This window comes from Oryx dammah, unplaced genomic scaffold (assembly GCF_014754425.2).
Source record: "Oryx dammah isolate SB20612 unplaced genomic scaffold, SCBI_Odam_1.1 HiC_scaffold_17, whole genome shotgun sequence".
In the NCBI taxonomy this organism is placed as follows: Eukaryota; Metazoa; Chordata; class Mammalia; order Artiodactyla; family Bovidae; genus Oryx; species Oryx dammah.
Window position 1 is genome coordinate 35,415,482 of NW_024070201.1, and position 25,710 is coordinate 35,441,191.

Here is a 25,710-nt window from a genome sequence, read left to right on the forward strand (position 1 = left end):
CTTATCTTTGACAAAGGAGGCAAGAATATATAATGGATTAAAGACAGTCTCTTTAACAAGTGGTGCTGGGAAAACTGGTCAACCACTTGTAAAAGAATGAAACTAGAACACTTTCTAACACCATACACAAAAATAAACTCAAAATGGATTAAAGATCTAAACGTAAGACCAGAAACTATAAAACTCCTAGAGGAGAACATAGGCAAAACACTCTCCGACATAAGTCACAGCAGGATCCTCTATGACCCACCTCCCAGAATACTGGAAATAAAAGCAAAAATAAACAAATGGGATCTAATTAAAATTAAAAGCTTCTGCACAACAAAGGAAACTATAAGCAAGGTGAAAAGACAGCCTTCGGAATGGGAGAAAATAATAGCAAATGAAGCAACTGACGAACAACTAATCTCAAAACTATACAAGCAACTTCTGCAGCTCAATTCCAGAAAAATAAATGACCCAATAAAAAAATGGGCCAAAGAACTAAACAGACATTTCTCCAGAGAAGACATACAGATGGCTAACAAACACATGAAAAGATACTCAACATCATTCATTATCAGAGAAATGCAAATCAAAACCACAATGAGGTACCATTTCACCCCAGTCTGAATGGCTGTGACCCAAAAGTCTACAAGCAATAAATGCTGGAGAGGGTGCAGAGAAAAGGGAACCCTCTTACACTGTTGGTGGGAATGCAAACTAGTACAGCCACTGTGGAGAACAGTGTGGAGAGTCCTTAAAAAACTGAAAATAGAACTGCCTTATGACCCAGCAATCCCACTGCTGGGCATACACACTGAGGAAACCAGAATTGAAAGAGACACATGTACCCCAATATTCATCACAGCACTGTTTATAATGCCAGGACATGGAAGCAACCTAGATGTCCATCAGCAGATGAATGGATAAGAAAGCAGTGGTACATATACACAATGGAGTATTACTCAGCCATTAAAAAGAATACATTTGAATCCTTTCTAATGAGGTGGATGAAACTGGAGCCAATTATACAGAGTGAAGTAAGCCAGAAAGAAAAACACCAATACAGTATACTAACACATATATATGGAATTTAGAAAGATGGTAATGATAACCCTGTATGCGAGACAGCAAAAGAGACACAGATGTATAGAACAGTCTTTTGGACTCTGTGGGAGAGTGAGAGGGTAGGATGATTTGGGAGAATGGCATTGAAACATGTATAATATCATATAAGAAATGAATCGCCAGCCTAGGTTCGATGCAGGATACAAGATGCTTGGGGCTGGTGCACTGGGATGACCCAGAGAGATGGTATGGAGAGGGAAGTGGGAGGGGGGTTCAGGATTGGGAACACGTGTACACCTGTGGCGGATTCATGTTGATGTATGGCAAAACCAATACAGTATTGTAAAATAAAAATTTTAAAAAAAGTAATGAATAGATTAAAAAAAAGAGAGTAACAGCTCAGTATTTATTATTCCACTTAGTTGAATGAGTATAAATAAAAACCTAAAACTGGTGCCAGTGATTATCATGACTATTTTCAGAATTAAAAATTGAAACCAAAGATAATTGGACAAAGGGCATTTCAATAATAAAGAGTAGGTAACATTTACTGAGTACTTAGATGATAGATACTTCCCTAAGTGCTTTTTTCATTATTCATTTCTCACATCAGCTATTTGAGGATATTATAACTCCATTCTATGAAAAGGCATAGTCTAACTTCCATCCTCTTGACTGTGGATCAGCCATGGTAACTTACTGTTGAATAGATTGCATTGACAGTTATAGGGCATGACTTCACAAACTAGGTTAGAAACAGTGATATAATTTTATTCTGGCTCTTTTGAGGAAATACACCTTTGGAGGCCTGAACTACCATGTAAGAAGTCCAGCTATTCTGAGGCCAATATGCTGAAAAGAAATGATCATGTGGAGAGATCACATAGAGGAAGATGTCCAAGGAACCTCAGTTTCCAACCCAAAGGTCTTGAAGTGTTCACTTTGTGAATATAGAAGCCTTTGAGCTTACAGTCTTAGCCACTAACTTAATGTCAACCTCACGAGAGACCTTGAGACAAAACCACCCAGCCCAGATGCTCCTGAATTCCTGACCTGTAGAAATCATTAAAGATAATAGATCATTATTGTTGCTTTAAGCATTAAGTTTTAGGATCATTTTTATACAATAGATAACTAAGGTAGGGTATCTTGGAAATTTTGGCATTTGGGTTAATAACTGGAATTTCTGTCTCAAAAGTATGTAAAGCTCATGTCTGAAAATGTAAGGCAAGAAAGGATTTAGAAGGTAGGTGTTACTGAATTTATGGCATCTTTTACTCTTGAGAATGATTTTAGTATAGTTCTGTGGAATGGAAAATCACTGAATTGAGTGTCAGAAATCCTACATTTAGAATTCAGCTCTGTCAGTCCTACCTGTGTGACATGGGGAAAACCACATAACCTTCTGACTGTTACTTTTCTTCTTGCTAAAAACAAAGATGTAGAAATTCAGTACACAGTTCTTGGCAACACATTTTTAGAATAACATCTAGAGACTGGAGTATATCAGAGGAGAGTGATGAAGGGTCAGGAAACCATGTCAAATGGGAAATAGGTGTTGAAACTGAAGGAGTTTCTTCTAAAAAAAGGACTATTAGCTTAATTTCTCCTTTAAGATATTTTGAACAACTTTAACATGGAACAGGAAGTAGATTGATTTTGTGTATCTTTTGAGGGCAAACAGGAAACCGTGGTGGATAATCATGACAAATCTAGATTTTAATTGATTAGGGATTCCCTTTTAAATAATTAGTTATTAGAAAATACTGTTTGAGAGCCCTCGGCTGCAGAAATGCCCAGACAAAGAAAGCTTGATTGCTTTTTCTGGTTTCAATACTGGGAAACTATAATATATTAACTCTATAGACATCTTCAAGATGGCAACTCTATTCTCTAAAATTCCTTTTATATTTCCTCTAAGCATCTCTTTATAAAATGATATTGTTCTTCTTTATTGAATAAGCAATATATTCATTAATGATAAAACACAGATAAGCAAAAAGAAAGAAATATTACCAATAATGTTATCACCATTTAGAAGTCACTATAAATATTTCAGTATATATCTTCCAAGGTTTTTTTGTGTGTGACCACACTTATCCTTATGCATGCATGTAACAAAATTGAAGTTATATACTAAATACTATATCTTTTTCCCCATTTGGTGCCTCCTCCCTTGTAAATAAATTATTTTGACAACATTTTTTGTTATTCATATTCAACCTTGAACATATTAATAATATTTGCTTTCTGATTAAAAGCCTTATTGATGATAGCACATTTGCAAAATATATGTAATTTCAAAAAGAAAATATAAAACTACTTATTATTTCAAGGGACTTCCCCAGTGGCTCAGAAGTAACGAATACACCTGAAATGCAGGAGATGCAGGTTCAGTCCCTGGGTCGGGAAGATCCCCTAGAGGAAGACATGGCAACCTATTCAAAAATTCTTGCTGGGAAAATCCCATGGACAGAGGAGCCTGGAGGGCTACAGTCTGTCGAGTCACAGAGTTGGACATGACTGAGCACGGCACATTATTTCAAGACTCAAGACCATTAACATTTTGTTGGAAATTCTGTCTTCTGTACATAATTTTTTCTTAAAAAATATATTGGTGTTTCTCACTAACATGCCAAAATAAGTTTACTTAACATCCATCACTTCACACATTTTGTTTTTAATATTGACTTCTCTATCCCTTTGTATATGAAACTATCTTTACATATTCTTAATTTGTGAAAATTGCTCATATTTTCTAGAAAATTTGCCTAATAACTATTTTAATACTACTGTATACTTTTTCAGTCATCTACATATAATTTTTGTACTGTGTTTAATTAATTTCCAGTGAAATGCTTTAGAGAATCTAAACCAACACTGCTTTAGTCCTTGTATTGGTACTAGGTTCCTTTTAAATAATATTTTGAAATTTTATTCACTGTTAAGTTTGGTGAGGGCAGTAAGGTTAGGGGCTAAGAGAAAACAAATGTAAGTTTTCTTTGAATGAGCTAATACTTACTCAGTGCCCTGTACACTCTTCTTTTTGTGATGTTCATGTGTTTAGCTAAGTTATACATTGGTTGTTTTCATATGAAAGATCAAAAGAAGAGAAGTAATCTCCTTTATGTTATTTTTTAAAATCACAACTAACCAGCCTTCTTAAAAATGTTCATAATCATATGCACATTGTAACATTAAGGCAAAGCACATTCGTTTCATTGCCTTCTATAGGGAGTCAGTGTTTCTGAAAGTAGGATGCGTCAGAATGAGAGGACCTGTGCATCAGTATCACTTGGGATGTTTTCTATACTTCATATTCCTGGGCACCACTCTTTGGGGGTATGGCAGGAGGTAAGGGAGTCTGTATTTTCACATACTTGCCAGGGAATACTGTATGGTAACGTTTGAGAAGAACTGCTTTAATCAAATAAGCTGTGCTGCAGTAACATGCACCAAAACTTGATAGATGTGGTCACTGGGCATCTTGTCTCAGCTGGTAGTTCATAGGACCTATTTTATTTATAGGAAATTAAAGACTAGGTTAACCTTTTTTTTTTTTCCTATGAGAAAACTTACTTAAAAATTACCTACCTCCCTAGAACACAAATTAGAGATCCTTTGTCAAGTTTCTTTTTCTGATTTGTCATTTTTGCCTTTTGTGCATGCATGCTCAGTCCTGTATCTTTGTGACCCCATAGACTGTAACCTGCCAGACTCCTCTATTCATGGAATTTTCCAGGCAAGAATATTGGAGCGGGTTGCCATTTCTTTTTCCAGGGTATCTTCCTGACCCAGAGATCTAACCCACGTCTCCTGCATTTGCAGGCAGATTCTTTGCCACTGTGCCACCTGGGAAGCCCAGTGTTGCCTTATCTAACAGTAATCTCTTCATTGGACTTCTCAGGAGGCTCAGTGATAAAGAAGCCACCTGCCAATGCAGGAGGCATGGGTTCGACCCCTGGGTCAGAAAGATCCCCTGGAGAAGGAAATGGCAACCCACTCCAGCATCCTTGCCTGGAAAATTCCATGAACAGAGGATCCTGGAAAGCTACAGTCCATGGGGCCAAAAAAGAGCCAGACAAGACTTAGTGACTAAAACAATGACAGCAACAACAAATCTCTTCTTTGAAAGTGTTTGGATTCATGTGCCCTTTTATTTTGATGAATTGACTATAGGCCTTCATTCATGAGAGGACCATATGTTTTAAGTTTTAGAAAATTAAAAATTAAAGACCATAAACGGTCAATTTTGCCCCTTTTCTTTGTTCCTAAGTATAGTGTAAGATAACTTATACAACTTAAGTAATTTATGATTTCATCTTCTGCTGGTGTTGGTGCCTTTGTGCCATGTTGTAAGTAGTTATTGTTGCTTTCTTGGAGAAAACATGACTTTCTAGCTTCTTATCTTCTTCTTGGTGGTATTGAGCTACATTGCACAGATTATGGGGCTGAGGACAACATGGGTCATTGGTGAGGGAACCCATCATTGTCTGTGATGGATGATGGTGACTGCATTCTCATGAGTTAAAAACAGGAACATAGCCCATCCAACAAGTAAGTGACATGAGTAAATTAGACTGAAATTAGTTCTGAGAGAAAAAAATGGTAGTGTATGGAGCCTAAGTTTTCTAAGGACTACTGTAACTCAGGCTGGCAAGACACTGCTAGTACCTTTCAACTTGGGAGTGATGGGAAAAATCCTCTTTATTATGGTCAACGGTGAGTCATTTGTAGGTAACCACTTCCATGTAACTGTTGTTTTGAGTTCATCTTCAACCCCTTAGGTTGCGATAGAGTTTGTTTTTTATTTATAGGCAGTAATATGAGAAATGAAAGTGATTGAAGCATAATTTATCAAGTGATGATTATTGATTTCAAAAAGCCTTGGTAACATTTCTACTAGGGGCACTATTAAGAGCTGAAATTGGCTTTGGCAAACATATGTGCTTAGTCTCTCAGTTGTGTCTGACTCTTTGCGACCCCATAGACTGCAGCCCACCAGGGTCCTCTGTCCTTTGGGATTCTCCAAGCAAGAATACTGGAGTGGGTTTTCATGCCCTCCTCCAGGGGATCTTCCCAACCCAGGGATTGAACCCCAGGTCTCCTGCACTGTGGGCAGAACTTTACCATCTGAGCCACCAGGGAAGCCCAGAAAATCTCTTGAGTGTTTGTTTTCACAAAGTTGAGAGTGAACTGGCCACTCCAAGGAGCTGTGTACTAACCATGACTGACATCTAAAAGAAAGGGTTCCTCTGCATCACTCCGTGGTTATTGTAAGCATTAAATACAACATGTTTCCTGGGAAAGAAAAAATCTGGGAACAATGTAAAGAGGAGTGCTCCCATACATTAGTTTTATCCTTTTCAGTGTATTTCAGTGTAAATGTAATGAACAACTGCTCTGTGCTAGGTGCTTTTAGCGGTGGGATAGTGGAAAAAATTAAGATTTGTCTCATAGTAATTTAGAACAGCTTTATTGAGACATAATAAGCATACTACACAATTTCCTTATTTAAATGTGTGCAATTCAGTGGTCTTTAGTATATTCACAGACTTTACAATACTCAATTTAGTTCAGGACATTTTTTTTTTTCACTAAGCAATTACTTAGGTCCAGAGTGGGAAGAACTTCCTTGGCTCCATCCTTAGATCTGTTTCTTCCCTCAGAATACTAGTACCTACTGTTTACTAAGCACCACCTGCTCTAGGTTCAGATCTGTGCCTAGTTACTTTATAAATGTTACCTCATTATATGCTACCAATAGCTGTGGAAATAAGTTTTATTCCTTCCTTATATGCAATGACAGTGATACCTAAATACCTAGCATTTATTGAGTGTAGTTATCTTATTATATGGAAATGTACTTCTCTATACTCCCATTTTCCTTTTCGCTCCCTTTCCTACCAGTGATTAATTCTGTACCTTTTTTTTTTTTTTAACTCCAGCTTTTATCCCATGCTCTTCCTCTAGCTCTTGATGCCTACTGGGCATTTTTTCATGTGTATGAAGAAGGGTAGAGATATAGGAGCAATTAAGATTTTTAAACTGACAAGAATCACAAAGTCTAGATGCTTTATTTATTTCATACAAATTTTTTATTGGGAGAGAAAGTTCCCATACACAGACAGACAAGGTGAATGCAAGAATACTAGTGGGCTATGGCCAATAATGGTTGCTTCATGCTCTCAGTTCTGATGCATTTTCCTTTTATAAACTTTTAGGTGTTTATTATTTTCCATCTAAGATTTGCCTTTTCTTCTTAAGAGGGACCTAACTATCTGACCAGTTAGCCAGCTTCTATGTAATATGAGTTAATTCTTGTGTGTTTCTATAACAAACTAGTCCTCTTGTTTAAAAAAAAATGTAAAAACAAATCATTTTTAAGTGCCACATGAGAAATGTGTGTGACTATGTGCTAAAGTGTCAGTGGTAAGGATAAGGAATAGAAAAGGTTTCTGTGACTTTGACAGATGTATTTGGTGTTCAGTTGCTCAGTCACTCTTTGCTACCGCTTGGACTGCAGCACACCAGACTTCCCTGTCCTTTGCCATCTCCCAGAGCTTGCTCAAACTCATGTCCATTGAGTCGGTGATGCCATCCAACCATGCATAAGAAGAAAGAAAACAATTTTTTCTCAAAACACAGTACACAGAAATATTCAGGTTGTCTAACTTTCTGGCACTGATTTAGATATCTTATATATTTTCTGGTAAACAATTAATAATGGAGCCAATTTCTCTATTATTTCTAAATTTAGGGATAATGAGTTTTTGTTGTTGTTGTATATGTTTTTTAGGCTGTGGGAAGAGGTTTGCTAATGTAAGTGTCAATTAAAAGAAAAGCTTTACTATTCTTATAATTAATAATTAAATCTGAACTATCTTAAACGAAGGGTATAAATGAGTAAGAAGCTGAAGTGTTCATTTTAAAATTAAGTCTTTATACCACTTTTACTGTTTTTTAGTTAAAAAAGAAAACAGTTTGAATCTGTAATTTCAGGTCAGTTCTTTTGATAATTACTTCTATAATGTGTGTTTTTTTTTAAACAGAGATAATTATTGTTTTTTATTTGTCCATCTCAACTTCATATACTGTCATTCTGGGTTTGATATTTTTCTCCAGTGATATACAAAGAAACATGTTCTAATGATTTTTATTTTATTTTTTTTCCTAGGAGTCAGAGAATAATAAGTTATGTTCCCTATATTCCTTCCGAAATACCTCTACCTCACCACACAAGCCTGACGAAGGGAGTCGGGACCGCGAGATAATGACCAGTGTTACTTTTGGAACCCCAGAACGCCGCAAAGGGAGCCTTGCTGATGTGGTGGACACACTGAAACAGAAGAAGCTTGAGGAAATGACTCGGACTGAACAAGAGGGTATGTGTGGACTTAACTGTTGGGCTTTATTCTTTTAAAGATTCCAGCTTAAAAAAAAAAATGAGTGGGATTTCAAGGGCCAGAGAAGTGCATAATTGGCACTAGCAAGGAAAAGTTATTCAGAGGTTACCATGGTGATGGCAGATTGTGATCCATTAGAAGTGTTAGGCAGATAGTTCCATTTTTCTACAACTCTGTGCATTTTACTTGATTCTTATAATAACAAATCAAGGTTTTAAACTGACTATAAGCCTTGCTCTGGAAAAAGGTAGTATAGGTATTTTCTTAGCTGCAACACTATTTTTCATTTTTTCTTCCCATATTTCCTTTTAATGGATAGTATTTTATTATGAAAATATCAACTGTTTAAAAAGAAAAAAAGCCTAATTTATTTATCCTTATTTTTACAAATATTATAAACTTATGAATATTAGTATTTTACCTTCAAATATTGTAGAATTGAGAGGTAAGGGTTTCTAATATTGTTAAAACAGTGTTCAAGGAGAGAATTCTCTGACACATGACATCTACTGAGACATCCACCTTCTCTCCTCTCTCTACAAGAGTCCACTTAGGTTAACTTAACGTAGGTCCTAAAAAGTAGATGAAAGGAGACTCTCTAATAATATGTTTAAATTAATCAACTCTAAGTGATTGCTATCCTATGTATGTTCTTTCATTTTTTATGTACAGATTTTAGACTTTAACATATAGAGTAATTAATGGCTCTGAATCACTACTTATATGTAAGTTAAATTTAAACCTCTGTGGTACTGTAGGGAAATGGGGATTTGATATAAGGGAATTTTTCATGTAACTGAATTTTATTCCATAAAAGACTCAGAAATTTAAGAATTTCAGATTAATTTTTGTTACCTGTCCACAACATCAGCAATCTTGATAGAAGTTTCTGAAATGTATTATGTTTCCCAGGCTTACTAACTAGATTATATGGTACAAAATGTAAATTTTTTTTGATGACTCAGGGTCATGAGGCAGTAGACTATAAACTCCAATTCCTGTCTAACAATCATGTGACCCTGGGTAAATTTTTCAATCTCCCTGAATCACAAAATTTAAAATTTTGTATGGTAGTAACCTGACTTCTTAAACATTTTGAGAATTAACTATAATAATTAATATGGGTCATTTGAGGTATTGTGATGATTGTTGTATTATAAATGTCAATTACTTTACCATGCTATAATGTAATGATGCCCTCAGAGATCATCAAGATGATTAGGACAGTTGCTTTACAGTTATTTCTCTGCAATTATGAAACTTTGGAGTTCCTATGTGTGCTTGATTTAGATACCCTTTTTGGCATGCACGTGCATGCACGTGTGTGTGTGTGTGTGTGTGTTGGTTTCTCTTCCTTTAATATCAGGTTTCAGGCTATAACTTCTTACTTAGTTGTGAATAATTTCTAATTTGCCTCTTATATTTATCTTTCAGTTGTTTAATTAGATGATCATAACACTCTAGACACTATTTAAAATATGAATGCACATTTCTGGGTGAGTTGCTGAGAGATTCTGGGCAATATACATACTCTTCAGTTCATAGACTCTGTACTGACTCTTCTGGCTCTTCAGAGACTTTATACTTCTCATTTGTGCCCATGTTCTAGAATAACTGAGGTTGCCGGGTCGATAAACTCTGAATAAATGAGATTGCTTGATTACTTTTGTGATTCATCAAAAAGACGGTTTTAGTTCTATAAGAAAGTACTTTTCAACATACTTTAGAGGGTTCTATTATGTAAAAATAAAGAAGTTGATTTGTGATGATATTTTAGGGGGAAGGGTCTAGACTGTTAGGGAATTTAAACTCATTCTTCTCTTGTAAGTAATGATTAGCTTACTTTTCCTCTTCATTACTGTGTGTTATAGATTTGATTTAAGAATGGCACTTTCAATATGTGACCTCTCATTTAAGAGTCCTTTATCATTATATTCCTATTATTAAAGAATGTTTTTTATGTACATTACAGAACTTTGTTGTCTAAAGTACATATATTTTAGGCATCAAAAATTCAGACATTTTTAGTGCATATCAACATATGTAGTCCACTAAGTACAAATATGAAATGATAAAAAGTGTGCTCATCAAACCTACAGATTCCAAAAATCTAGGAGAAATGCTGAATATAATGTATGAAAGAAACAAAAACTTGAAAGTTTTTGACAAACCCAAAATATAAACTTTAACTCATCAAGATAAAACTTAATAGATGTTACTGTCAAGTCCAGAGGCTGTGACCAAAATTCCTATCTGCACAAGTAATTACTGGAGAAAATTTAAATAGCAGACACACGATTAAAAAAAAAACCCTCGTATGAGTTTTAGGTGATAGAGCAATGGAGTCAGTATGGTAAATATTGCCAAAAAAATTGACAGTGCTATCCTAGTCAGCATTACAGAATTAATGTATGTAATTACATACCTAGAATTCCAGTATGTAAGATTCAAGAGGCCTCAGTCTCACCAAACTTCTTGCTCAATAGAATGCATCTCAAGTATTGTGTTAAGGTGAGAATTACTACACTTTAAGAGGAATTCAGAAGCATTGGAATATTCTCAGAGAACAATCAATATGAGAACAGATACAGTAATATAATAAGAATAATTGGAGGAGCTAGTAATATTATCATATAATATTATATATCACATATTTTACTTGATAATAGGACCAATTATCTGACAGTGTAGCTGTCCAGGTATGGAAAACTTTCTTTGGAAGGCAATAAATTACCTTTGGAGGTATGCAGAAATCTTAATTGCTATCTTTAAAGGTTATTGTAGAGGAGAGGTGATTGGTCTTTTTCTTCCAAGACTATGAATTTTTATGAACTAAATATGCTTATTTAGTATTCTTTAGTTCATGGCATATTTTTAATAGCCCTAATCAAGAGCTTCATAGTATCATGATTATTTTTCTACAAGTTTTTTTCTTATTATGCAAGGTGCTACATTAGAACTAGGGGTTCTTACCATGTTGCTTTCTTTTTTTGGCTGTGGATCCCTTTGGTGGGTTGATGATGCCTACAAGTCTATCCTTATTTTAAATGCATAAAGTAAAATTCATGGAATTATAGAGAAAATGAATTATATTAAAATGTTAATTTAAAAATTTTGTGATATAGCAGGAAGTACTATTTTACTAATGGATTAAACACAAGATCCAGTGGAAGGACTAAAAAATATACTTTTGAAGTAGTGATAAGCATAAAAAGTATTTTGAGATAATCTTCAAGTACAATGTAATCTATATATTGTTATTCTATTGATTATAATCTCACAGATACTATGAATTTATTATTTGTTGTCTGCTTTGATAATTTAAAGAAATCACATTTTCAGTTAAAAATATTGGTGAAAAATATTTTTTTTTAATTTATTTATTTATTTTTAATTTTTACTTTACAATTCTGTATTGGTTTTGGCATAGATTGACATGAATCCACCACAGGTGTACATGCGTTTTTTTTTTCCATCCAAATTTGCAGACTTCCTGAATTCTATGGACAGATTCTTGGGGTCTGAGGAACCTAGGTGAAGAACCACTATGCTACATGATATTGCATACCTATCATGAGTAAAGCAAAGGTCTCTAAATTTAAAGAGTTTATATTCTAGTAAAAGGTATAAAACACAGACAAAATGAACCCTAATTCAATGTTGTTTAATATGTTGTTTAAAGTTCCATGAGTGCTATGTAGATAAAATGTTATATGAGTTTACAATATAGATTATGCTTGCCTAGGAAACCATGGAAAGCTTCTTTAGGAAAAGTGGGTTGTAACTGGTTGGAGAATGAAAGAAAGTATACAGGCAGAAATGGAGGGGAGGGACATTTCAGTCAAAAGGAACAGGCAGAGCACTTTAAAACAGCAGAGAGTTCAAGTTCTACTTTAAAGTATATGAAGATGCATATGCAGTGTAAAACTGAATAAGTAGGTTCTGTTCATCACAGAGGCCCTTTAATTCTTGGCTTAGAAATTTGAACTTTATACTGAAGGTTATGGAGGAACTATTGACTATTTTTTAGCACAATAAATTGATGGAGTAGAGCTTTCCTCCAAGAAAGTTAATCTGGGAGCACTGTGTTGGATGTATGGGAGTACAGAGAGACATTAAAGAAATTGTTTCAGGCTAGAGATAATGAGGGCATGAACTAAGGCAGCAGAAACAAGAGAGGAAGAAGGGGTGCATATGGAAAAGATAATAGGAGATAGAATTATTAGGACTCAACATTTAAAGTGAGGATATCAATAGAGAGGAGTTGTTTAAAGGTAGCTTAGAGTGAGTAGTAGGATGGAACTACAGTTAATGAGAAAAGTAGAGCAAAATGTTTTGGAGATTGGAGTAATGAGGATTCCTATTTTTTATTTTGAGTTTGATTCCTAATTTTAACTACTTGCTTGGAGCAATGGAACAGAACAGTAGGATGGGAGAATAGAAATAATTATAGTAAAGGTCATTACTTTTAATCAGAGAGTCCTTTGGCTTTGATAGATTTATGATTTTATAATAATTATATTGTAGTTCCAAGGAAGTATAATAGCTCCACCAATATTTGCCTGACTTGGACTTTTTAAAGCCCCATCTCCTTTTTGGGACATCGCTTATCCCATGGGACATATAAAAGCTTTCAGATGCATTACTCGCCTCTTCCTCATTTTTTACTTCCTGGTTTGAAGGCCATACTTCATGAGTGGCAAGCTTGTGTGACTGACATAATGAATGACCTTCCTGAGTCACTCTAGTCCTGGAAAATGTTTTGACTCTATCAGACTAAATACCCTCCCCCCTCACTTCCCCTCATATACAGGAACTGATCTATAAAAAGTTTATTTATTGTGGTCTATTTTAAAACAATATCTACATGATAAAACAAAAACTCTCCAAAGAATAATAGGGAAGTTATTCTCTTACAGGTGGATTCTTTGATTAACCAAATAATTGTCCACTGTTTTATGTGCCAATCTCTCAAGAAATATCCTCTCCAGAGCAGTGATTTGACTGGATTGCTGAAGCACTGATGAACCAAGGTGTTGTGTCTGAAGTGCTTCCTCTGAAAGTAAGATTTGTGGGAAAATAGGCAAGGTTTCTATTTTCTTGTAAATTTAACCCTGATTTTTTTTTCTGCCATAGATAGATACATTGGCAGGTAGATAGATAGATATGTGTGCAGATACATGGAAAAATGGGTGGATAGCATGAATATCAAAATCTACATTTTAAAACTGCTGATATTGGTGGATATAATATGCAGAAAGACTTTGATTAATAGATTCAGGTTTAAATGCTTCTAAGATAAAAATCCTTCAGTTGGGGTTAAATGATGAATTTTAGTTATCCTTGTATCACCCATCTTGTTGCCAGTGTAGCTGGGCTCTAACATAAGCGACAGTTGTCAGAAAATGAATACTTTAAAAAGGACTTCTATATCTAAATACATATATTTAATCAGAGAGTCCTTTGGCTTCTGAAAATAAGTTGTCTAATGAGAATTTCATTTGAGCAGCTGTGACTGAGGAGGTCAACAGGCATTGCCTAGGAGAATATGGCCCAGCTGGTTAAATCTGGTTGTTGTCGTGATTTAAATGGTCAAGTGCTGCTTGTAATCCTGGACCGTCTGTTTGTAAAGGGAAGAGTGAGTGCTTCAGCATAATGTACAGCTGTTTTAATCTCTCTTTAATAATAGTGCTTCAGCCACTATCATGTCTTGTGCATCATACTACTAAGTATATGATCCTAGACTGGATGAACTGGTTTGGGACAGGTTCTGGAGTCATGTGAGATTGCAGAGAAAGGGATATAAACAGCTCTAACAAAATAAGAGTTTCTTTCTTTTTCCTCCTTTAAGAGGCTTATATTTTAGGTGGTAATTATTGTGATCAAGAGGGAGTGATAAAACTTGCAGTTAAAAATATTAGAATAAATGTGTTATATTTGATAGAGGCCAGAAGCTTAAAGGGAAATATGCAGGGTTTAGGTACAATGTCATAGAATGTATGCTGTTCAGAAATTAGAGTAATTGTCCAGTAGAACTGTGCTTCAAGATATGATAATAATGAAAGTATGTGGATTCATTTGACTGTTTATGTGGAGAAAGGGCAGGAGCATTTGAGCTTTGGATTCCTAGTGGGATAGGCTTTCCAATGGATTATGCAGCTGTTGCCCAGCACAAGAATGAACACGTGTTTATGTATCTGATGGATTATTATCATTATTCACATCTCTAAACAATAATTTGGATTTCTACATATATTTTCACTGAATTATATTTAGTAAGCATATATGTTGGTATGTATTACTTATCTGATGTTAATAGCTTTTGCTGTACTAAAAGAAAAAGAGGAGTGTGATATAGTTTAAACAATGGGAAAACTCATTTTTGAAAGTCTTATGTTTTTTGAGTGAGCTAGATCTGGGTTTGAATGTAAGTTCTAATATTTAGCAAGGTAGTATAGTATACTGATTGAGTGTGGACTCTGGATCTAGGCTGTCTGATCCTCAGTTTAGCATTTGCCAGTTGGATGACATTGGGCACCCCTCTGTGTTTTCTCAGCCAAATATTGGACATAGTTATAGAGCTATCATGAAAAGAAAAAGATTTAGTTAATGCAACTAAAACATTTAGAGCATTACCAGTACATAGTAAGTGGTCAGTAAATGTAGCGAACTTTATTTCCTAGTCTTAGGCAAATAATTTTATCCTTTTGTGCTTCAGTTCCCTCATCTGTAAAACTGGATAAATGGTATCTACCTTTCAGGGTTGTGTCAGAATTTGATGCTATATATATATATATATACATATATACATATATATATAAACATAGCTTATAGAACTATAATTATTATTACTATTGCTATTATAACTACTATTACTGATGTCATTTGAAGAATGTTTTTTCAAGAGAAATATTGCAGGAGTCTCATCCTGTACCACAGACAGAACCATAGGAAATGTCCCATGGTGTTAGGGAATTTAACATTTGGCAGCAATGACGTACTTATTTTCTGGAAGAGCAATTCAGCTTAACTCTCCTTTCAGGCTTTTTGGAAAAGCTGATACTAAAGTTTCCCCGCTGGAAGCCAATCTTCCCTGCTGAGAAATATGTGGAATATGGTGTTGTCAGTGAGAGAGTTGGTAAAGCCTTGGATGAGGTTTTCAGATAATACCCAGTTAAAAGTACTGTGTTCCTGTTAAAGAAAAATATCTATTAAAAGCCCATGCTAAAAAATATAAAAGTTTAACATTCATACCATGCTAGAGCATTAAAAGAATCTTTTAAAGCAAATTTTATGGATATTAGGTTTTTCAGTTCAGTTCAGTTCAGTTCAGTTGCTCAGTTGTGTCCGACTCTTTGCCACCCATGAACCGCAGCACGCCAAGCCTCCCTATCCATCAACAACTGCCAGAGTCCACCCAAACCCATGTCCATTGAGTCGGTGATGCCATCCAACCATCTCATCCTCTGTCGTCCCCTTCTCCTCCTGCCCTCAATCTTTCCCAGCATCAGGGTCTTTTCAAATGAGTCAGCTCTTCACATCAGGTGGCCAAAGTATTGGAGTTTCAGCTTCAACATCAGTCCTTCCAATGAACACCCGGGACTGATCTCCTTTAGATTTTTGCCACTGTTCTAATTGAAGGTTATATTGGTGAAATATTTAGAATACCCAAGATCCAAACCTTTCTTTATATTTCTCATTTATGGGAGAAGGTTTTGGACTTTTGCATAAAAACACATTAAGTATTTATTATGAAGTCCCCAGAATTATTATTTTAAGTAAGTTGGAAATTTTAGGTCCTTTAAGTGCTGAAGTTACCTAAGATCACTCCTACTCTAGGTGAAGAAGCAATCAGATATTCAGAGCGATGCTGATGTAACTTCATTTTAATTCACTTTTTCTTCTCTTTAAAGTATAGCTTTACTCTCTTATAATGTTTGGGTCCTCGATCCTATTTTAAAGAATTTGTATTATACGCATAGCAAATACTAATCTAGTACCAAATAATTTAAATATACATTTCTGCAAGTATTGTACAATTAGGGATTAAAATGAGGAACTGGAACTACTGTTCCATATTGAATTATGGAAAAGAATAATGCTTCTTGTGTTTTTGTGTTAAGTATATTTGCTTTCTAATTCTTCAGAAACTGGTCATCCTCACATATCTTTATGAAGTATGTAATTAGCCTAAATCCTGTGAACCCTAGACATTCTGGGCAAATATTTGTTTCAATTTGCTGTTGTTTTTCAACTCCCAGTTTCAATATTGGCAGTATCCTAGTTGGTTGAATTCTTTTCTCAACTTCATTTTGTGTGTCTCTGCCTTGAAAAGATACTTCAAATTTCTTGGCCCATTTCTATCTCCTCAGACTTAAAAGTTCTTTTAAAAAATTTTTTTTCTCTATGAATGTTAAGAACAGATGCGGTCAGTTGCTTCTGATTTTTCCTCTTCCTGACCTGGGAAGCAAGAAGGTGTTCCTTGGCATTTTGTTAAGAGGATGCAACTTCCTCTCCATGGTTTGATGAAATTAAGTCTTGGTCTCATATGAATTTTGAACTGGTGAAGTCAAAGTGGATCATTAGCATTTTACATTTTTTTTCAACTGAAAATTCATTAGATATCCTTATTCTGGAATTATTCTCAAAAGAATAGGGAGCAGTTTTAAAATCTATACATTTTTCTTGCACAATATATGTGTAAAATCCAAAAAAAATGAATAGAAAAGGAAGTGACAAATTTAAATCTGTGTTTATTATGTAATATTTGATTATATATATTATAAGGCATAAAAATAAAACAAACACTTGTAAATTCATCATTCAGTTTGATGTTTTCTTTACCTATTCAATCCCTGTGTTTTCTACATAGATGTAACTACTGTCAGAACTTTGTGTTTAGAATCATGCCTTTTTTTGTTTTAAAGCAGTTTTATATATGTTCCTAAATAATATGTCATTTAGCTTTGTTTCGGAACTTTATAAAAATGGCATTACACTGTAACTGTCTATGACTTATTTTTTATACTCATAATTATATTTCAAGATCAATTTTGTTCTGTGCTGCTCTAGTTCATTTTCACTTTTGTCTGCTATTCCACATGCCATGCCACAGAACGCTATATAGAAGTGTACTCTCCTGTTTACTGTCTGTGGACATTTGGATGATTTCCAGTGTTCTGCTAGTACAAACAACAAGAGTATGAACATTCTTGTACCTGTCTTCTGATACACATGTGCATGAGCTTCTTCCTAGGGTGTATTCCCAGGGGTGGAGCTGCGGTTGACAAATGTGTATTATTTTTTCTATTCTGTTGGAAAACAGTACACAAAGAAATTGGAGCTTCAGTGTGTGTGTGTGTGTGTGTTATAATTCCCGAAAGCCTTAACTGTCTATACCTTTGGTTCCACCTTCCTCAGAACCTCTAGCCCAGGCTTCCTTTTATTGCTGAGCTTTTCAGACACATGTAAGAGCCTTTGATGGACTCTTCACTGCAATTTTTCTTTTTCTTTTTGTTGTTTCTTAATAGAATGTCTTCAGCCCTTCTTTTAAGTATGAGCACCAGTGTATTGTCATTCTCCCTCTGGACTGTGATTACTAGGTTTCTTAGGAAATACATTTTTTTCCTCATTTGATTCTTTTTACTGATGTTTCTAGCTCTGTGTGATTTTTGAATAAAAGTAATTCCTAATCTCTAACCTTATCAGGTTCACATTAATTTTTTCTTAAATATCTACTTCAAATTCATAATTAACCAGCAAACTCTTGATTATTGCCACTGTTCTAGCCATTCATATTGGAAAAGACATATTTTTCTATCTGAACAGTTGGCTTCTTAACTGGAAATCTTCACTTTTTCTTAGAATGTCTTATCTGGGAATCCTTTCTGATTCAGATTAGTCTGAATTTGATGTGCATTCTTGCTTGACTATGGTAACCTTCTGAGTAATACCTAATAATTATTTAATTAGTTAATTGGTCTTAGCATTAGTTTTTTAATTTAGAAAATGAAAATATTGGTTGAACATTAAAGGCCACATTCTAAAATTTTGTGCTGCTTTGATTTTCTTTTATTGGAGTTTGTATCTGAATTTCAGCAGCCACTATCAGTAATTTTCTTTTTCAAACTGTTTTCACAGTAAAAGAGTCATCTGAACCAATATCATGATTCTTTTTCTTTTAATTGAAATTGTCCTTTACTATTTCCAGTTTCTTTTTTTTTCTGATTTTTTTATAAAGATAGAGATAAAAGCTGCCATCCAGTTTTGATGTCTAAAAAAGCCATTGTCCAGGGAAGGTACTTATAGACAAAGCCATGGATAACTGGCTCAAAAAGTTCTGTACATGGTTTGAGAGGTTGGCAAATGGAGGGTAAGGTTAGTAGTGTGGCATGATCCAGAAAAAGCTAAAAGCCAATGATTCTACCTTTTGGCAGAGCTGTTATTAAGGGGATTTGGGCCTTAAAGGGAATTCATGGCCATAGTTATTAGCCATATGAGGTTATAGGTTTAATGCTGAATAACTGTGACACTTAGATATCATAACTTTATTAATTTATGTCTTGAGAGTTTAAGTATAACTGAGGAGCCAACACTGAGAGGCTGGACAAGTTCACACACATGAGTCACAAAATATAGGTCGTCCCCTAGCATTAGGAAGGAGGCAGAAGTTAGAGGCCTGTGGACCTCCCCAGCTGCTCTCATGAAGTGAATTGAAATCAGTAAACACAAATGGGTGGTTAAAATAAATGGAGATAAGATGAAGAATAATTATGAAAAATGTGACAAAGGATTGAATTATTTGCAAGGCACTAAATCCTATGGGCGGAGGAGCCTGGTAGGCTGTAGTCCATGGGGTCACGAAGAGTTGGACACGACTGAGCGACTTCCCTTTTTACTTTTCACTTTTCCACATTGGAGAAGGAAATGGCAACCCACTCCAGTGTTCTTGCCTGGAGAATCCTAGGGACGGGGGGAGCCTGGTGGGCTGCCATCTCTGGGGTCGCACAGAGTCAGACACAACTGAAGCGACTTAGCAGCAGCAGCAGCTACAGCAGTGGTAACAGTGGTAGAATTACTTTGCTACTAATGTGTGATTTTTAAATGAAGGCAACCTATAGTCAACATGTAGTTTTTAGGGTGGCTAATAAACTGTGGGCACTGGGATTCCATTCTGCTCCAAAATGCAGTGTAACTTAGCTTACCTGGAATTTCATAGCAGATCCCTCAGAAATACTCTAATCTTATACTTCTTGCTCCTGTCACAGGCATGGAAGAGGTGGGAAATTTAAGAATTAATGCAAAAGCCATGTGTTGTTTTGGAGCAATCTCCCTTTGTTTTCAGGTGGGAAAAGGAGATTGGGGAAAACTGCCTAATGTACCTAATGTACAAAGTCCTAAAAACTATTCTTTGATCTTTTTGATAATGTTTGATGGTAAATATAGGGTGACAGTGTCATTTTGGAGCACAGAGGACAGCAAAAAATTAATGTTGTTTGCTTATAAATACCATTGTCACCAAACTCATATACACAGAAACTCATGTATTAATTTTGTTTCTCCATTGGTAATTTTAATTTAACTCTTAACCCCCACTTCTCACTAATAAGAGAAATTCTTGTCTCACTTTCAGGCAAACTCAGTTACTTCAGTATTTAACTTTAGTTACTTTTAATTATGCCCCTTTCATGTCTTCCTGGTTTTATCTGATATTCAGATGGTTTTAGCATTTGACTGGCATTGGAGCAGTGATATCTGGCCAGTGATCATCAGTCTCTGTTATGCTTGGAATAAAATTCATTGCTTAAAATTCAAATATTGTAGTCTGGCTTTCAAAACTCATTATTACTTTTTGCCCTCAGACCACTTCAGCTACTGGACCATTTTCTTTTTCCTCAGGCATGGCTTAATTCCGTTGCACTTGCTTTTCCCTGTATATAGAATTATTTTCCCTTAGATCTATACATATTGGCTTTTAAAAAATTCTTTACTTTTTAGTCTTTCTTTTTCTTTCTTCCTTCCTTCCTTTCTTTTGGATAAATTTCTTAGATATGCCCTATTTATTTCAAACAATAGTAAAAACTTTTGTCTGTATCTCACTGTTTGTAGCTACTCCACTGTTTACTTTCTGAGTAGTCAGTATTAGCTTCAGAAATGACATGTGTCCTTGGTACCCATTGGAGACAAGCTGCTTTGAATTTTTTTTTTCCTACCTTAATTTTTAAAAAATACTTATTCATTGTCTTCCACATCAGCTGTTTGCTTTGTCTTTTTGCTTTAACATGAGTAATTTGGGCATTTCTTACTCAGAGCAACTGATTCTGATTAAGAAACTTGAAGATGCAACAGTCTCATGACAAACTTTCTTACTGAAAGAGTCCGCACTGTTAAGTTGAATTAGTTATTTAGTCTGACATACTTCATGCTCAACCATTATCCCTACCCTTCTGTCTCCCCTCTGCTTATCTAAGTTTTCCATTGTATCTGTTTTGCTTTACATAAAATCCAGATCATATCTTGTCTTCTACTGATGTCTTTAGCCCTTATGACTTTATCTTTGTCTAAAATTTGTGGAGTCTTAAAAAAGTGTCAAAGTCATAGACACAGGAAGTAAAAAAGTAGTTAGCCGCTGGGCTGGATAGGGGAGACAAGGTGAGGTTGGTAAAAGGGTGCAGACTTTCAGTTATAAGATGAATAAGATCTGAGTATATAGTGTATAGCATGATGACTACATTTGATAATATTTTATAATTGAAAATTTCTAAAATTAGCAAATCTTAGCAGAGTAGAATTTAAAAAGATGAGATAATGGGTGGATGTGTTAATGAACTCAGTGGGGAGAATCCTTTCACAATGAATCTATATATCAAATCATCACATTGTATACTTTAAATATCTTACAACTTTGTCAGTTATACCTCAGTAAAGCTAAAAAAAAAAAAACCTATATGCCACTCCATTTATCAATAGATTATAAATCTATGTTTGTTTTTAAATTGAGATTTTTATTGAGATAGATTCACATGCAGTTACAAGAAATAATATACAGAGGTCCAGTGTATACTTTGTTTATTTCTTCCAGTGATAACATTTTGTAAAACTGCCACATACTGTCACAACCAGGTTATTAACATTGATACAGTACACTGATCTTATTCATTTTTCTCCAGTTTTAATTGTACTCACTTCTGTGTGCATGTGTGTATTAGGTTCTCCACAGTTTTGTCACCTGTAAATACCTATAGAGGTTCATGTATTCACTACCACAATCAAGATACTGAATAGTTCCAACACCACGAGGATCACTTGTGTTGCTCTTATAGAACCATACCCACCTCTCTTCTACTCTAACACCTCTTACCCTCTATACCAAATTCCTGCCAGCCATTTAAATATCCTTCATTTCTAGCACTTCAAATATGTTATATAAATGGAGTAGCTTTTAGTATATAAATGCAGTAGCTTTTTTTTTTTTTTTTTTGGAATTGGCATTAAAAACAAACAGTATAATTCCCTGGAGATTCACCCAAGTTGTTGCATGTATCATTAGCATTTATTAAGCTCTTCCATCCGTTACTGTAGGGGGTGAAGAGAGGTAAAAGTAGATAAAGAGGAGGAAAAGAAGAAGAATAGCTATTGGTTTTTAGTAGCTCTCAGTTTAGTGGAAGAAACACATGTACATAAAGTAATAATATAGTTAAGTGCTGTACTAGAGTAGTAGAGTTATAAAATGCTGGAGTACAGAAGAGGGAACTATCATTTTGTCTAGAAGATTTAAGAAGGGACTTATAGGCAGTTGAGCTGGATTTTGATTAATTATAAGCTATCCATAGTGAACAAGTGATATAATAGAATCCCAGATAAAATAACATGTATAAGGTTTCAATGACATGATTAAACCTGAGAGTGTGGTGAATTCAAGAGAATTGGTATAGTTAGGATGGGAGATATGACTAAAAAAAAAATGGATTGAAGCTATTTTAAAGAGTTTGAATTTTATCTTTTGAGTAGTAGAGAAGAGTTGAGAGCCTCTTAAAATAGGAGGGTGAGTGACATAATTGTACACATTTCTTAGAAAGGTAGCTTTGGTAGCATTTTGACTCTCAGTTGGAAAGAGGCAAAGCCAAGCAGGAAAATCTTTTAGTAGGCTATTTTAATGAGATACACATGTATTGATAAGAGTTTAAACAACTAAGGCAGTGTCAGGGATTAGGGAGGAAGAATCAACCTGTGTATATAAGGCTTCCCAGGTGGTGCTAGTGGTAAATAACCTGCCTGCCAGTGCAGGAGACATAAGAGATGCAGGTTCAATCCCTGGGTAGGGAAGATCCCCTGGAGGAGGGTTTGGCAACCCACTCCAGTATTCTTGCCTGGAGAATACCATGGACAGAGGAGCCTGGTGGGCTCTAGTCCATAGGGTTGCAAGGAGTAGGGCACAAGTGAAGCAACTTTGCATGCCTGCATATATGTGTATGTGTATATATATATGTATAAACTATACATATGTGAGGTTGAAGTTGGTGAGAGAGTCAAAAACAATTGAAGTATCTTGGTAGAGATCAAGATACTTGATCAATGGTGAGATTATTATGACGACTTGATATAGATGAGAAGGTCTGGGTTTAGACATACTGAGTTTTGGCATTCTGTGAAGGTGGATAAACCTGGCAGGCAGTTGTAACACTGACTTTCCTGGAGATTCGGAGAGATACTCCCTTTTTTATCATTGTGATGGATTTAGTCTCCTTTTTCTTAGAGAACCCACTGTGATTAGTCATCTTTGCTTTCAGGTGGCATCACGTTTGCTACGTAGTGGAAGCTTTATAATCTATCATTCTCTTCTGTAAAAGAGGAGGAGTGACTGTAGGCCAGTATGGGTCATGTGTGTTTTACATGTTCAGGTAAATTTGATTAATCTTGTAGCCCAGTGGTTCAGATAGTCAGTAGCGCAATTGTTACTGGGAGCTTGTCTTACCTACTGAATCAGAAACCCTGGGATGTGGCCCAGCAACCTGTGTTTTAACAAGCTTGCCTGGTGCTCCTGTTGCAGACAAAAGACTGACACTATGGAATGATACCTATACTATACTGTCCTGTCCTGTACTATGCTATACTGTACTAAATTCCAAACTGTATAATAGTTACCATGAAATCATCTTGCAACCAGGCAGCATATTTTCAGCCATCCTTACAATCAAGAATTGTCTGACAAGTCATAAAATAATGGATACATTGATTTTATTGAGAAGTAGGATGAAAGTACAAATCATAGGCTATATATGTCAAGGAGTGTAGATATCACCTTCTCACTTTTGTTGCTCTTTCTTTAACTCTTATTTCATTTAAGTTTGTATCTCCAATTAGCTGGAAAACAAAATACTGTGATATCATGAAGAAAAATGAAATTTTCAGGACTGCTTTAGTGGTTTAGTGACTAGATAGAGTGATGGTGTTAGGGGTTCTAGTTAAAGAAAAGAAGCTGATAGGGGAAAGAGGAAAATTTATTGTGTGGTTTCAAATGTATTCATCTGGATTTAGATTTTATTTCAGTTTTGTACCTTGATCACAGGTAGAACACTCAGGTCATAGCTTATGACCCTTATCTGAGGGTGCTTAATAGATGATGAACCAAGTTTAATCCAAAAATGAAGCCCACAGTGTTTGGGCTTTAAGAAGGTTAACATTTTAATTGCCAAAGAAAATCTTGTATTCTTGTTAGACATGTAGATCTAGAAGTGTTGAGGTGTCTGGGTCATAAGTGAATTTCCCAGTTGCTTAGGTGAACAGCCTCAGGTTTCTTTGGTGATGAACTTTAGTTTTCGTTAGCCCTGCTTGCTCTGCCATTCCTGCTGTTTTGCAACAGGGCTTAAAAGTGCTTTAAGTGCTTGTGACCGTGGTAATGAATGAAAATGTCTTTCCAGCACTGAGAGGATTGCATTAGACTGAATAGTCACCTCACTTGTAAAAGCACTATTAGAGTAGGGCAGCTGTAAGTAAGGATAACGATTTGTGTCCACTGCTTATTTACTGAAAATTGTCAATGTATTATTTATTGAGAGCTCTCCAGACAGTGCTTGTCAGAATAAAAATGTCAGCTCTGAGCAAAATGTTATAATACATAATAAAAATGCTAGGTACGCATTTTAGGGAGACAACTAATTAGACCTGCTTTTTCTTAAGGAGGGGGAAGTAAAAATGTCTAATATTGTGGATTTTCTCCATTTGTGTAAGTCCTTTTCTTCCCCCCCCTGCTCAGCTCAGTATTTGGTTTAGAAACTTACCATGTCTGAGAATAATTTGAGCAACTTTGTATTGTTGCCATTAGATACCCCAAGTAGCGAGGAGGCTTGCTGAAGGAGGAAGGGCCTGGCTTGCAGTCAGTCCCACAGTGAGCCCCTGCCCTCACCTCCATGTTCTGTCTGAAATTAGAAGATGTCACTTCCTCCCTGAGCAGTGCTCGTGGAAAACTGCCTCCAGTGTAAACAACATAAAATTATTAAGCTTATTCCTCAGCCGTGCTAATTAACCCCAAACAAATTTCACATTAAAGAAACAGAATTCAATCAATGTAAATGTTATTGCTGTGTATTACTGTAAGCAATAATATAGTGGCTAAAATAATTAATTATTTTGGATTTTTTAAAAGGAAGTATTTTTTTATGGTGGTATGAAATATTTTGTGAATTATTTCCCTTTTCTTCAGTCTATCCTGGCATAGAATATAAAAGACCCGTCTGGTAAAGCGTGGGTGATACGCAGTTGTCTTTTACGGGAAGGGAAAATGTATTTTGGAGTGAATGCTTCAGGTTTACTTAGACTGATATATTTTTATTGGTGATACATATGCAGATTTTGTCTCCTTATACCTGCTGTAGTTAACAACTCGTAGCGATTTCTTATCCTTTTCCCCATTGTCACCAGTGGTGATTGTGGTGGGAATGATTAAAAAAAAAAAAAGAATGATGGTTAAATACAATACACTTCTAAGGGGAAAAAATGAAATACCATTTTATTGCATTTCAGGTTTTGGGAAACAATTGCCAATAAAGATTTTCTATTTTTTTTTTAATCTGGTCTTACATATTAAGTCAGGTTATCCTTTTCAAGATAATTTTCTTAGATTCTTTGGGAAAACAACCAGATTTGTAAATAACTTCTTGGTTGTGGTTATGATAACTTTGAATAAAATTTATCATTATCATCTTTGTCATCCTCAAATACCTTTAAAGACATGAAGTACAGAAATCAGATTACA

The 25,710-nt window shown here is 35.2% G+C and overlaps 1 protein-coding gene across 12 annotated transcripts in view; it reads left to right on the forward strand.

Annotated features, from left to right (window-relative positions):
• The window catches only part of SOX6 (SRY-box transcription factor 6), a 712,355-nt gene that overhangs the window by 322,526 nt on the left and 364,119 nt on the right, over positions 1-25,710 (forward strand). For all 12 annotated transcript variants that reach the window (XM_040258270.1, XM_040258272.1, XM_040258273.1 and 9 more), the window contains one exon: positions 8,228-8,435. In XM_040258270.1, coding sequence (XP_040114204.1) covers positions 8,228-8,435 — 208 coding nt within the window. The remainder of the gene's footprint in view (positions 1-8,227; positions 8,436-25,710) is intronic.